The sequence below is a fragment of the Capra hircus genome, chromosome 17 (assembly GCF_001704415.2).
Source record: "Capra hircus breed San Clemente chromosome 17, ASM170441v1, whole genome shotgun sequence".
Classification (NCBI taxonomy): Eukaryota; Metazoa; Chordata; class Mammalia; order Artiodactyla; family Bovidae; genus Capra; species Capra hircus.
The window spans coordinates 1,493,862-1,508,399 of record NC_030824.1 but is presented as its reverse complement, the minus strand read 5'-3'; the positions used below and the strand labels follow the sequence as shown (position 1 = coordinate 1,508,399).

At 44.3% G+C, this 14,538-nt stretch overlaps 1 protein-coding gene across 15 annotated transcripts in view; it reads right to left on the bottom strand.

Moving 5' to 3' along the window:
- The window catches only part of MORC2 (MORC family CW-type zinc finger 2), a 43,049-nt gene that overhangs the window by 21,027 nt on the left and 7,484 nt on the right, over nt 1-14,538 (bottom strand). For all 15 annotated transcript variants that reach the window (XR_001919352.1, XR_001919349.1, XR_001919350.1 and 12 more), the window contains 4 exons: nt 14,028-14,081; nt 11,917-11,951; nt 3,539-3,607; nt 2,962-3,052 (listed from right to left, as the gene is read on the bottom strand). Coding sequence is in view for 10 of the 15 variants with exons in the window: in XM_018060964.1 (XP_017916453.1) it covers nt 2,962-3,052; nt 3,539-3,607; nt 11,917-11,951; nt 14,028-14,081 (249 nt within the window). In the remaining 5 variants the exon portion in view is untranslated. The remainder of the gene's footprint in view (nt 1-2,961; nt 3,053-3,538; nt 3,608-11,916; nt 11,952-14,027; nt 14,082-14,538) is intronic.

Genomic DNA, 14,538 nt, shown 5'->3' with positions numbered 1-14,538 from the left:
TAACCAGGCAAAGCATCATTGCTAAAGAGTTTCAAGGCGGCCTACCACTGGCTCATGGCCTATAACCACAGCCAACCTGGGTCTTGAATTGTTATGTCTACTTATTAAGCCACAGGTCCCTGCTGTAGGACCCAAGTGGTTTCTGAGAAATATGCCTCGAGGCTGCCTTCCAAAAGGCAGAAGTCTGAACGGAATCAACTGCTCCTTCCTCAACTTGGCCAAGTTAATCCTTCTGAAGAGGAGGCAAGGACACACCTTTCCCAACAATATGGAACAGGGTAAAAGCGTGAAACACTGGCGGAGGGGTGCCCACCGAACAATGGCCATGCAGTTCCTATCTCCTGAGCAGCTTCCCCATTAGTCCTCTAAGACCCCAGGGCGGTGATGGTGGTGGGAAGCCTTATTACTCTCTTCTGTGTACAAACACAAGCTGGGCTGGCATGCCAAGCACACGAGTGAATGCCACGACCCATTTCCCCAAACATTCGGGAAAACTCCAGGACACTACCCAGAGACACCCTGGGGGCCGCCAAGTTCTGTCTCTCCTCGGTTTTCCGAGGCGCTGGCAATGCTCCCTCCCCCAGACAATCCCTCGGTCCTCCTCCTGCCTCCCTGCTGCTGCTGCTAAGTCACTCCAGTCGTGTCTGACTCTGTGCGACCTCACAGACGCCCTCCTACCAGGTTCCTCTGTCCTTGGGATTCTCCAGGCAAGAACACTGGAGTGGGTTGCCATTTCCCTCTCCAATGCATGAAAGTGGAAAGTGAAAGTGAAGTTGCTCAGTCGTGTCCGACTCTTAGCGACCCCACGGACTGCAGCCTACCAGGCTCCTCTGTCCATGGGATTTTCCAGGCAAGAGTCCTGGAGTGGGGTGCCTTTGCCTTCTCCTCCCTGAAGCCTACTGGAGGCAAAATGCAGCCCGCTCCAGTGTTCTTGCCTGGAGAGTCCCAGGGACGGAGGAGCCCGGTGGGCAGCCATCTATGGTCACACAGAGTCGGACACGACTGAAGTGACTTAGCAGCAGCAGCAGCAGCAGCTTGCCTTCTGTCAAAGCCTGCCCATGCCCTAATTTGGCAAAACCTCACTTTTGTACCTCTTCCCTCTATCTTTGATCCTGACCTTGGAGGGGAAATAAATAGCAACCACTCAAAAATGCCACTTCTCTGCCGACTTCTCTGCTTCTTAGCCCTCTTCTCACCACAAATCACTTCCTCCTGAAACTCTCAATTTCTAAATTCATCTCAAAATGAATTCAGTCTGAACACTAGATGGCCCCATCTCAATGACTCCTCCCCAAAACACATTCTACTAAAATATGCTGATGACAACACTCCCAACTTCTGTGTGTTTTCCTTCCTGGTCTTCTAAGTACTTTCAGACTCACATTTCATCTGCTCCTGAAACTTGCTCAGCAAGGAAGAATGTCAGAGATTAGAAACCCATACTCTACAGCAGGAAACAGACATTCAGAGAGGTGAAAGGGCTTGTCTGCAGCCCCAGAGCTGAAGGAACCACATAGGGGGAGGCTGCCTACCATCAGAAGGGAAATCAGGGCTTCTTACATCTGACATATCAGTGGTTGGAAGCTTAGATGACCACACCAGAATCACCTAGGGAACACATCGGGGGAAAAAAAAGTTTCCCAGACCCTACCCCAGGTCCACCAAATCAGGCCAAAAATTTAGCATGGAAAGATTAAAGGAGGAGAGAGAAAATCAGAAGTGAGAAACCAGGCTAGGGCACCCACAGCCCTGAGCGACAGCACGTAGTTCTTAACCCACTCACATGTGTTACACCCCAAGTTACAAAGGAAGACACTGAGCCTCAGAAGGGTAAGTGACTGATGCCACATCTGAACCCCGGCTCGTCTGACTGAAGCGAGGCAGACAGCAGCTCCGGCCTTGCCATCAGAAAGACGTGGTGCACGCCTCAGCTCTACACCTGGGCATTTTCACACCTTTGGGCAAGTCACTTCATCCAGATAAACCTTGCTTCTCACATTTGAAGCTGAAAATCATGGTACTTACACCTCACAGGGCGTGGGTAAGGACTGAACTAAATCACCCAGGTGAAGTTTTCAGCAGTGTCCAGCACGTGCTAAGTGCCTGACACTGAGAGACGAGTGGGAAGTCCAGGTATTAGGTCTGTGTTGTCGGGGGAGGCATCGTCTCTCTTCCGCACAAGCCCGAGCCTGCTGCACAGATGCACAACCGATGTGCTGCCCGGCCGAACACAACACGTTTCCACAGCAAGACCAGAACCATGACTCAGAATTCCCTCTGCACAAACTCTAATCCCAATAAATCTTATTCCATCCAAAGGTATGTACAGCTGGAAGTGAGCATTTCAGAAATAGAAACCTTTCTCTTGGGGCTTCGCTCAAAACCAGAACAACACATTCCACACGCCAAACAAGTGGGAACCAAGGGGCTGAGAAAGAAGTCTCAAGGGATCTGAAGACATTAGGTAAGTTCCTGCTACAGGGCCTGGCAGGACATGTGAGCAGCAACCAGGCCCTCCATGTGGGGGAGGCTTTGGGTCTCTCTCTCACCCTGGATCCCCAGTGCCTGGCACAAAGCATGACAGGTGCTCTGGAAACAACGCTGCACCGGGGGACCCTCTCCATCTCAGATGCATCCCCAGCACACAAAACCATGAGCATCCTCAATCACAGGTACAAACGAGAATTTCCAACCAGAGGGGAGGCACCGTTCCAGAACACAGTGCTAAAAGAAGCCTACAGATTCTCCTTCCTCGACAGTTCTGGAAATTCACACTCTTTCATCTGTGGCGTAAAGCAGACTGAAAGTTGGCTTAATTCACGTTTCTGGCCATCAGTTGCTAAGTCCCTAACCATCACCCCTTCCTGACTGTTCTCCTGTTCCAGAATTAAGGTGATGGAGTGACAAGGAGAGCAACACTTGATTTTGTTGAGTCCTGTGACGGGCTTCTGGTATACTTACGACTTTAACCCATTCCCGTACTGCCCGATCTGGGTGGACTCAGGCGTTCGCTTGGCCGACTTCCCGAACTGGATCACGCTGGCAGCATCACCTGAAGTGGCAGGCGAGAGAGAAAGGGCAAAGTGTGTTCTCTTTCCCAGGCTCTCAAAAATCAATCCAAGCGGGGCTGTCTGTCTACTGAAAACCTCTGCCAGGAAGTTCACAACTGGGAGGCAAATGGAGGAAACCTCGCCTGGCCTGTCAGTACCCCCATCACGAGGTCCTAGTTCTATTACCACGACGCGGTAACTCGGCCGGGGCAGGCCACCACAGTTCCAGCTCCAGGATGTTATGCAAGCCAATGTCAACAGACAGGTAGACTGACGGACTTAAGGCTGCCATTCAGATCCCATCTCCCACATTAGGACAAGACCTGGCAAATCCGTGAGTGGAATTAAGCCTGAGATGTTGCAAGAGACTGCCCTCGCCCTTCTAGTCACAAGAGTGAGGCAACAGAAAAACAAATTAACACAATAAGCATTTTATAAAAACGCTTAGTTACATCCTCCCCAAAAGAAGCAATCAGCCCATCACTTACTTGGATCCATTCCCGCTCCATCATCCAAAAAACAAAGCATAAACCCTCCTCGAAGGTCCTCTCGCCTTTCTGTAAAAGAAGGAGCTGCCATTACTAGGCGGTTACCCACCAGAGGGGAGCAACCTGGGTATGACTGGAAGGTGGGATCACTGTGGAGCTAGGTTCAAAAAGGTCTTCTCCTTCTAGCAATGCCAGCAGGGGAAAGGGAAACGGGAAAGTTTGCTTTTCTTTCCCAGGCTCTCAAACATCAAAGGTCTGAGCCTCATTCAACCCAAGATCCCCCACCCCAGGAGCAAGACCACACGGCATGCAGTGAGAGCCACCTGGTGTCCCCCTGCACCTGCTCAAAGGGCCTGGGAGGAGGGGCAGTCACTGGACAGTGAGATACGGCACAGCTGCGGCCAGGTGTCCTGGCTGACGGGAAGGAAACCCCACAGACTAAGGTCACCAATCCAAGGGAAAAAAGAACCCCCCCGCAGCGGCCGTAGCTACAGCAGCAAGTGGTCCCTCAGAGTGGTCCGGGTCCAAGTACACCACGAATGCCATAGAAGAGTCTCCTAAATAGGGAAAGGGCTGCTAAACCAGAGTTTCCAAGGTGCCCTTCGCCTCCAGTGATGAGGCTGACATGGGCAAAAGAGGAACAGTGCAGGTCTTGGAATCAGGAGACCATGTGCACTGAAAGGAGGAAGGCCAGTTTATGGTGCTACAGGGATAAGTCCAAAGTGGCTTTGGAGTCTAGTTCCTAACTGAGGACATTTCTGTCTCCACCAAGCTACAGTTTACCAACTTTATACAACTACCTAAGCAAGGGAATCTCAGTCTAAAATGCTCTCTGTCCTCCCCTCAGGCTAAAGATTCAAGTAAATTATAATTGCCTCTTAAATGGGTTAATGTAATTTGAAATGCTATTTCAAAAGTACAACAAGCCACAGAGATTTTCAAGTATCACTTGCTGTTCAGCAAGCTGAACTTCCAGTTCAGTTCAGTCACTTAGTCGTGTCCAACTCTTTGTAACCCCATGGACTGCAGCATGCCAGGCTTCCCTGTCCATCACCGACTCCAGGAGCTTACTCAAACTCATGTCCATCAAGTCAGTGATGCCATCCAACTATCTCATCCTCTGTCATCCCCTTCTCCTCCCGCCTTCAATCTTTCCCAGCATCAGGGTCTTTTCAAATGAGTCAGTTCTTCACTTCATGTGGCCAAAGTATTGGAGCTTCAGCTTCAGCATCAGTCCTTCCAATGAATATTTAGGACTGATTTCCTTTAGGATTGACTGGTTTGATCTCCTTGCAGTACAAGGGAGTCTCAAGAGTCTTCTCCAACACCACAGCTCAAAAGCATCAATTCTTCGGCACTCAGCTTTCTTTATAGTCCAGCTCTCACATCTATACATGACTACTGGAGAAAGCATAGCTCTGGCTAGACTAGCTTTGAATTTGTTGGCAAAGTAATGTCTCTGCTTTTTAACATGCTGTCTAGGTTGGTCACAACTTTTCTTCCAAGGAGCAAGCATCTTTTAATTTCATGGCTGAACTTTGCTAAAACATTAACAAATGCTTCTTGATAGTTCAAGCATAAGGACCTTCCTGGAAGCCTGATTGGTAGATAAGAAAATTCCTCCTTGTGGCAGAGCCTTTTATCAGTCTGGAGAATCCAAATGAGATCTAGTAAGCAGAAGCAAGTGCAGAAAAGGGACAAAAGTCTCCAAAGTTTTCTTCTGGAGGAAGCAAAGTGTCAGATGGAGACTCAGCTGGGTCAGGGACAGAGCATGGTAGAGCAAGTGTTCTAAATGTAGCCAAGAGCCATTTGCTGGATGATTTAGCCTAAGATGCACATGAAGACTCTGCTTTGGGAGCTAGAAAGTGGTTCAAGCCAAGTGCATCGGAAAAATCTCCAAGGATTACTGGTATTTCTTGAACACACCTAGGAAGTTGCTTCCAGGCTCTTGCGTTTGGTAGAATAGGACTCACAAGCTGTTTTAACACACAGTCATCTCTTAACACTGGGTCTGAGATCCCTTTCTTGCTCAAAGACTTCATTTTAAATCTTTCTCATACCGTTTAAGACAACACCTATGGAGGGTCCTCCTGGCCGTATGAACGACCCACAGCCTGTAAGCGTCTAGCAGTGTTCAGGTCCACGGTCATATGCAGCCAAGACAGACTAGCTGGCACAGCAGTAACTCCTCCAGCTTCGTAAAAACAAAAGGGCAGGCAGCATGGCATCTTCACGGCGCTTCACAATCACTCACCTATTTGCTGTGCTTGGCCCTGTAATAGAGGTTATAGCCAAGAACAATGCCACTATGACCACTGCCTTCAGGGAGCCTCCAGTCCAGTGGACACTATCCCTTGCAGCACATGGCTAAGGAGAAGAGTTTAAGCAGAAGACGACAGAGAAGAGGGCCAGCTCGAGCAAAAGCAGCGTGCATTTAAGAATCACCTGAAGAGCTTGTTACAACAAATTCTGGGCTCCACCCTGGAGGGCCTGAGGTCTCCATTTGCATTTCTAAACTGCTCCCAGGCGATGCCAACACTGTCCACAACTGGGCCACTCTTGGTGAAGCAGAGCTAGAGTTAGCAAGAACTAGAGGCGCCCCTGCCTGCAGCAAAGCCCCCAGACATTCCAGCAGTTAGGACGTGCATTCCTCACACCATCTACTCACTTTAATCAATCAACTGAATGACATCCGAAGCCTCAAGGAAAGGATTTTATGAAGCTGGTGGGAGTTCTGGACAGAGGAGGGGGTCTGGGCAGCCGGGGACTGTCTGCTCCCCCCTCTCAGCATACATCCTGGAGGATGACAGAGCCAAACTGCCTTCTGTGCAGTTGTGCCTCAGGCCCTGGGGGCAGCTTAGGACGATCACAGAACCGTGTGGGAGGCTGCTCATCTAAGCTTCCCCTATATGACCAAGTCTGGCTCCTCCCAATTACCTCAACATTCCTCCCTCCAGCTCCCACTGGGGAGAACAGGAAGAAGCTGGAGGAGATATAAAATGGAGCTTTCAGTCAACCGTCAGAGGTGACAAGATAACGCTGTCCTCAGCAGAGGCTATAACAGAATGACGGTCAAGTTCTTCATCATACTCTGCAATCTGTTTGAACAGTATTCACTTCAGCTGCATTTGCTCTTAAGTTTTCATTTACTAACCACTGACCTGGCATCACAAAAGGAATCTTTCTTTGAGGCACAGCAGTCCCTTTCGAAGGAAGTCCAGAAAGTCAATAAAAACAGTCTGACAGGCGTGTTCTAGTCTGGCCCCATCTAACAGGAATGCGTTGGGTACCAGAGTCTGGTTTCTTTCTCATCCTTCTTTAAGCTATAATGTGAATTTGTGGCAAATTCAAACTACATTTGATGTTTGGGAAGATTTCTAAGTTCAGGATCAAGCTACTTTCAGAAAGGGAGAGAGGAAAATACTTTCCCTGATATTTTAACAACAAAAACTTCATAGTATATTGTAATTCTATTATCCTCTATACAGTTTCTGTCCTTTATGGACTAAACTAAAGAGCCTCTTGATGAACGTGAAAGAGCAGAGTGAAAAAGCTGGCTTAAAACTCAGCATTAAAAAAAAAAAAAAAAAAAACGAAGATCATGGCATGCGGTCCTATCACTTCATGGCAAATAGACGGAGAAACAATGGAAACAGGGACAGACTTTATTTTCTTGGGCTCCAAAATCACTGCAGATGGTGACTACAGCCATCAAATTAAAAGACACTTGCTCTTTGTAAAACTAGAAAGCATATTAAAAAGCAGAGACATCACTTTAGTGACATAGGTCCGTAGAGTGAAAGCTATGGTTTTTCCAGAAGTCAATGTGAGAGTTGGACCATAAAGAAGGCTGAGCGCCAACAACTGATGTTTTTGAACTGTCGTGTTGGAGAAGACTCTTGAGAGTCCCCTGGACTGCAAGATCAAACCAGTCAATCCTACAGGAAATCAGTCCTGAATATTCATTGGAAGGACTGGATGCTGAAACTGAAGCTCCAATACTTTGGTCACTTGATGCGAAGAACTGACTCCTTAGAAAAGACCCTGATGCTAGGAAAGACTGAAGGCAAGAGGAGAAGGGGATGACTGAGGATGAGATGATGGGATGGCATCAGCAACTTGATGCACATGAGTTTGAGCAAGCTCCGGGAGTTGGTGATGGACAGGGAGGCCTGGCCTGCTGCAGTCCAGGGGGTCACAAAGAGTCAGACACAACTGAGCAACTGAACAACAACAAATTCTATTATCCTACTTGTAAAGTGAGGTTGCTTTTATTTCTATTGAATGTGTGAATATAACACTGAGGTGTAAGAGTGTGAAGTTGGGGCACCTCAGTCAAGATTCCCAATCTTAAGGTACTTTGAGTAAATTAAGTCTTTTCCTAAAATGCTACAGTGCTTAGTGCTTATCATACCATTTAATCCTTAACTACCTTGACAGTTCCCTCAAGATCAACTGATTGTTCCCTAATCATTTGTGGAGTGCTAACTGTCTCCCATTAACGACTGAATTCTCCAATGGCAATTTAGCAAAGGCCCCACCTCATCCTCTCTGGACTCCTCCCAAAGTCCTCCCAAAGCACAACAGTTAACACTGAGCACACAATAAAAGTACACTGGGCCATTTTCATTTAAATTGAAATCCAACTGCCCTGTTGCATTCCAAGTGAAAGTACTGCATTTCTTTGCTGAAATCCACCCACCAAAGGTGGTAAACGACTTAAAAGACTGAACTGAAAGGTGAAAGGCGGTAAACAGGAGCAGAGATATCTCTTTTAAAAAGCTTTTTCCATGAATTCCCTGGCTATGCAGTGGCTAGGATTCCTCGCTCTCACGCTGTGACCCTAGGTTCAATCCCTGGTCAGGGATTCTTCCAAAATAGGATGATATTTTCCCTTCCACATCACTTGCAGTGGAGGCCTATTCTCTGCTTTGCCATCTGTGTGATGATTTAAACAGCTTTGACTTCTTCCAGAGGTGGTAGTTCCTGCTCCTCACTGAAGCACTCTGGGGTGGAAGACCTGCTGTGGTGCAGGAATGATACCTCCATCTGGCCTAAGGGTTATTAAAAACCATCTTCTAACTTTCTTATGCCATGACCCATTCTCCTGTTATTCTCTTCTAAAAAGAAAAGAAGTCTTATCTTCACCACTTGGCAGAGACTTTTGAATAGAGGTTTTTAGACCTTAAGCAGGATAGCTGATTTTTAACTGTTCTGAGTATTTTCTTTGCTCCAAAGTGTATCAGGCAGAAGGAAATAGTATCTGGGAATATTCTTTACAATTATATGACCCTGGAAGTTCTAAGAATTTCTTTCTATTGAGGGCTAATTCCCATTGATCAAAATGGGTCAGTAAAGTGAAAGAGGGATTATATGATAACCATATATTCCCATAAAAACTCAAGTTTTTCAAAAGTGAGGCAATGCCAGCCAAATTGGATTTAAAAGCCATCTTTCTCTGTTCCACTTCCAAGTTTCTAGCACTCAAATGAGAAAACATGTGCTGGTACGAACACTGAGCAGACAGAAAGCAAGCTGTTCATTAAAGGGGGGGGGGGGGGGTAGGGCAATGACATGACTGAGATTCCTATCACTGCTGTACACACTCCGTAACAAGGAGAGGACCGTGCTGCCAAAGAGCAGAGCCAATCAGGCGAAACCAATAGACGTCGTCAGTATTTCTAAATTCTAAGCAAAGCAGCCCTATTTCCTACTTGACTCCTCTGCTGAGAACATCTCTGCAAATCTCAGTGCCAATCCAGTTACACAACTGTTTTGTACGACTGACACCAGCAGCTCTTCAAGTTGGGATTTGTCCTCACCAAGATTGCAGAGGGCTAAGATGGCCTTCAACAAGATCTTTCTTTGGCTGCAGAAACCACCAACTCCACAACCCCTGGCCACCTGCTAACTCCAATCAAGAAAATCAGTGGTACTTGCTCATCTCACTCCGCATCAACCCAAGTAATCTCCTACTGGCTTTCTTTAAATAGATACATAGATCTGGAAAAGCTCTATACAGTCAGCAAAAACAAGATGAGGAGCTGACTATGGTTCAGGTCATGAACTCCTTATTGCCAAATTCAGACTTAAATTGAAGAAAGTAGGGAAAACCACTAGGCCATTCATGTATGACCTAAATCAAATCCCTTATGATTATACAGTGAGAAATAGACTCAAGGGATTAGATCTGATAGACAGAGTGCCTCAAGAACTATGGGTGGAGGTTCGTGACATTGTACACAAGGCAGGGATCAAGACCATCCTCAAGAAACAGAAATGCAAAAAGGCAAAATGGTTGTCTGAGGAGGCCTTATAAATAGCTATGAAAAGAAGAGAAGCAAAAAGCAAAGTAGAAAAGGAAAGATCTACCCATTTGAATGCAGAGTTCCAAAGAATAGCAAAGAGAGATAAGAAAGCCTTCCTCAGTGATCAATGCAAAGAAATAGAAAACAGTAGAATGGGAAAGACTAGAGATCTCTTCAAGAAAATTAGAGATACCAAGGGAACATTTCATGCAAAGATGGGCACAATAAAGGACAGAAATGGTATGGACCTAACAGAAGCAGAAGATATTAAGAAGAGGTGGCAAGAATACACAGAAAAACTATGCAAAAAAGATCTTCAAGACCCAGATAACCACAATGGTGTGATCACTCACCTAGAGCCAGACATCCTAGAATGGGAAGCCAAGAGGGCCTTAGGAAGCATCACTACAAACAAAGCTAGTGGAGGTGATGGAATTCTGAAATCCTGAAAGATGATGCTATGAAAGTACTGCACTCAATATGACAGCAAATCTGGAAAACTCAGCAGTGGCCACAGGACTAGAAAAGGTCAGTTTTCATTCCAATCCCAAAGAACGGCAATGCCAAAGAATGCTCAAACTACTGCACAACAGTACTCATCTCACACGCTAGCAAAGTAAAGCTTAAAACTCTCCAAGCCAGGCTTCAACAGTGCATGAACCATGAACTTCCAGATGTTCAAGCTGGATTTAGAAAAGGCACAGGAACCAGAGATCAAATTGCCAATATCTGGATCATAGAAAGAGCAAGAGAGTTCCAGAAAAACATCTGCTTTATTGACTATGCCAAAGTCTTTGACTGTGTGGATCACAACAAACTGTGGAAAATTCTACAAGAGATGGGAATACCAGACCACCTGACCTGCCTCTTGAGAAATCTGTATGCAGGTCAAGAAATAACAGTTAGAATTGGACATGGAACAACAGACTGGTTCCAACTCAGAAAAGGAGTATAGGTCAAGGCTATATACTGTCACCCTGCTTATTTAACTTATATGCAGAGTATATCATGAGAAACGCTGGACTCAGTGAAGCACAAGCTGGAATCAAGATTGCTGGGAGAAATATCAATAACCTCAGATATGCAAATGACACCACACTTATGGCAGAAAGTGAAGAACTAAAGAGCCTCTTGATAAAAGTGAAAGAGTAGAGTGAAAAAGTTGGCTTAAAACTCAACATTCAGAAAACTAAGATCATGGATGGCATCCAGTCCCATCACTTCATGGGAAATAGATGGGGAAACAGTGGAAACAGTGAGAGACTTTATTTTGGGGGGCTCCAAAATCACTGCAGATGGGTGACTGCAGCCATGAAATTAAAAGACGCTTGCTCCTTATAGAAGAAAAGTTATGACCAACCTAGACAGCATAAAGCAGAGACATTACTTTACCAACAAAGGTCCATCTAGTCAAAACTATGGTTTTTCCAGTAGCCATGTATGGATGTGAGAGCTGGACTATAAAGGAAGCTGAGCGTCGAAGAACTGATGCTTTTGAACTGTGGTGTTGGAGAAGACTCTTGAGAGTCCCTTCGACTGCAAAGAGATCTAACCAGTCCATCCTAAAGGAAATCAGTCCTGAATATTCATTGGAAGGACTGATGACAAAGCTGAAACTCCAATACTTTGGCCACCTGATGTGAAGAGCTGATTCATTTGAAAAGACCCTGATGCTGGGAAAGACTGAAGGTGGGAGGAGAAGGGGGCGACAAAGCATAAGATGGCTGGATGTCATCACCAACTCAATGGACATGAGTTTGAGTAAACTCCAGGAGTTGGTGATGGAAAGGGAGGCCTGGTGTGCAGGTTGCAAAGAGTCAGACATGACTGAGCAACTGAACTGAACTGACTGATAGATCTGGGCACCTCGTAGTAGTTCCCTTAGTCCCGATATTCTTGATTTCTATTTCATACCTCATCAGGGCTACCCTGTTCTGCCTAATACCTGGAGTAATCAGGTTGTCTACCCAGACTCCAGAAACCAGTTATCTCCCACTCATTTATTTTTAGGCACAACAGTAAATTCTTCTGGGAACTGGGCATGAGAAGGAAGACTGGTATCTGTCTTACCTGCATAAATATCAATTCTTGTGGCATCAGCATCTCTGCAAAGTTGGGGAAAAAATCAATATTCAAATGAGAATATGAAGTATAACCATCAAGATGCACAGTATTGAGTGGGATACATACTATTTTGAATCTATTTTCAGGAAATCATAAAAGAAATTCTATATACATTAAAGATATACTTTTACATTTGGTAACACACTTTTCCTTATATGTCTGTGAAACACCTCTGGAGCTTCGAATTATTTAAAACCACCACAAGATACACAGGGTCTGCATACACTTTTTTAAATAAAAATTTCACAGTGAAAACAGCTAGAGGATAAATAAGAACATTCCTTTACACACTAATTGACTCCAATCACTCGTTTGACTGCAATCATAAACAATGTTCCAATATCTCATCCACTGTTCTTCCTTACCAAGATTTGAGAAAAAAAGGAAAATAATACTCTGCCACAAAGCCTAAGAAAATCAGGTCTTATAGTATACACACTACAGTCAGTACACTGACTCATGAGCCCGTAATTTTATCCTCCCTAAACCTGAAAGAAGTTTGGGGCACCCCATTAGGCTTCAGTTATCAGCTGAAATGAAGGCTCAGTCATCAGTGAAGTCTTCCATAAAGGCTTGAAAGTCATCTAGCCCAATTCTGCCAACTGCAGGCAAAGAAAATGAGGCGCTGAGTTTCACTGCTTTTAAACGCAAAATCCACTCAAATCCATACAACTCTACAGGTACTTATTCCCCAAAACATAAAAAAACATTTCAAAAATAGAAGAGATTGGCAAAGTATGTGTCTGAGCAGGAACATACACTCCCAGGCAATCTCCAGTTCACCATATAATATATAAAAAAGCAGCCTGCCAAAACCCACTGCAGTAATCACTAAACAAGTGGCAAATTCAAACACAGTTCCATCAAGCTACAACATTTTTAAATATAAAAATTATGAGTCAACCAGGATTGAAACAATTGAAAAACACTGAAAATGGGACTTTTCAGGTTAAACAAGTTGTTAACTAGTAAATAATAACAATAAAAGTATAACGGTATAGATCTACAGTATAGACATAGGTAGACACAATTACCATTACGTCATTAACTGGAGATCTGTTTAGAAAGTACTTTTGTCAACTCTTATCTTCTTCTTCATTAGTCATATCAGTCAATAAACACCATGTCTGAATTTTACATTTGCATTCAGAAATCTGTGATATAATTACAGGCAGGTTTTTGATTAGGGACTTCACTATCCCTGAACCAACCCAAACTTCTTCTCAGTCTTGCACAGTAACATTTAGAGGCTTGTATCACTAAGAACTCATTATAACACTGTGCTGAAGAAGGATTTCTTCCAAGCACAGTTGTTAACAATGGAAGATGCTCTGATCAACTAGTCTCATCTGACAACAAAATACCCTCACTCCTTAGTATCCGCAGGGGACTGGTTTTAAGACCACCAAGGACCACAGTATCTGCAGATGCTCAACTGCCTTCTATAAAATTGTGTAGTACTTGCATATAATCTATGCACATCCTCCTGTTTACTCCAAATCATCTCTATGTTACTTATGATAACTAACACTATGTAAATGCTATGTAAATAGTTGCAAGCAAACAGCAAACTCAAGTTTTGCCTTTGGAACCTTCTGGAACTTTCCCAATACTTTCAATCTGTGGTTCCTTGAATCCACAGATGCAGAACCTGCAGATACAGAGGGCTGACTGGACATTTTGGGAAGACACAGAACTCTGAAATAATTTTAAAGACATTAGATGGTTTACTGTCCTGGTAGCACAAACTAAAACACAGTTTGTCCTAGTAATTAGATCCCTAAGTTTTTATCTTAATTCCCTGTGTTTCACAACAATCATCTTGTTCTAATACACAGGGAAGGTAGCTTCGGAGGTTGTAAGTTCACTATTTTTAGTCTGCAACATAGAAATGAATGGATTATCAACCAATGTGCTATTTAAAGTGCTTTTTTGGGTAAGATGCCTCCTAGGAGTGAGTCACATATGCAAAAGAACTGCCTTCCTCCCAAGTCTTCAGAGATCACAAAAACCCAAACAGTTTTCAAGAACAGACTGCACACCTGAAGACTACATACCTTGCATTATCAACTAGTTCAGCAAGAGCACCAAACAAGAACTCATGAGTGGTTCTGAAATGATAAATATTAAGAATCAGCAAAAGAAATTATGAAGTAAGCTATAGTTCCTAATAAAATGTTAAGGTTATAAAATATTTAAACGGTTTTTTGGAGAAAAAACTAAAATTGCTACTTGCATCAATTTACACTATTCAAGTTTTAAACTTCTCCACAATTCAAGTCTTTCTAGAGCTCAGATGTACTGGTGCTAAAGCAATGTTTTTCACTATTCATATTCTACCTGGAAAAATATCTATATTTTATTTATCATTGCCTTTACCGGCTGTCAGTTTCTGCATATCTCCAAGAACACTCAATGGAGAACTCATTACCATTTAGCTTTACCAATACCTTTTGTGATGATTTACTGGTGAAAAACCATTCAGTCTTGTGCAATTTATATGCAAAAATGCTCCACTTGAAGGTGGGGAGAAAGGAGAAAATAATCCAGTTTTTGATGCTCCCTGAT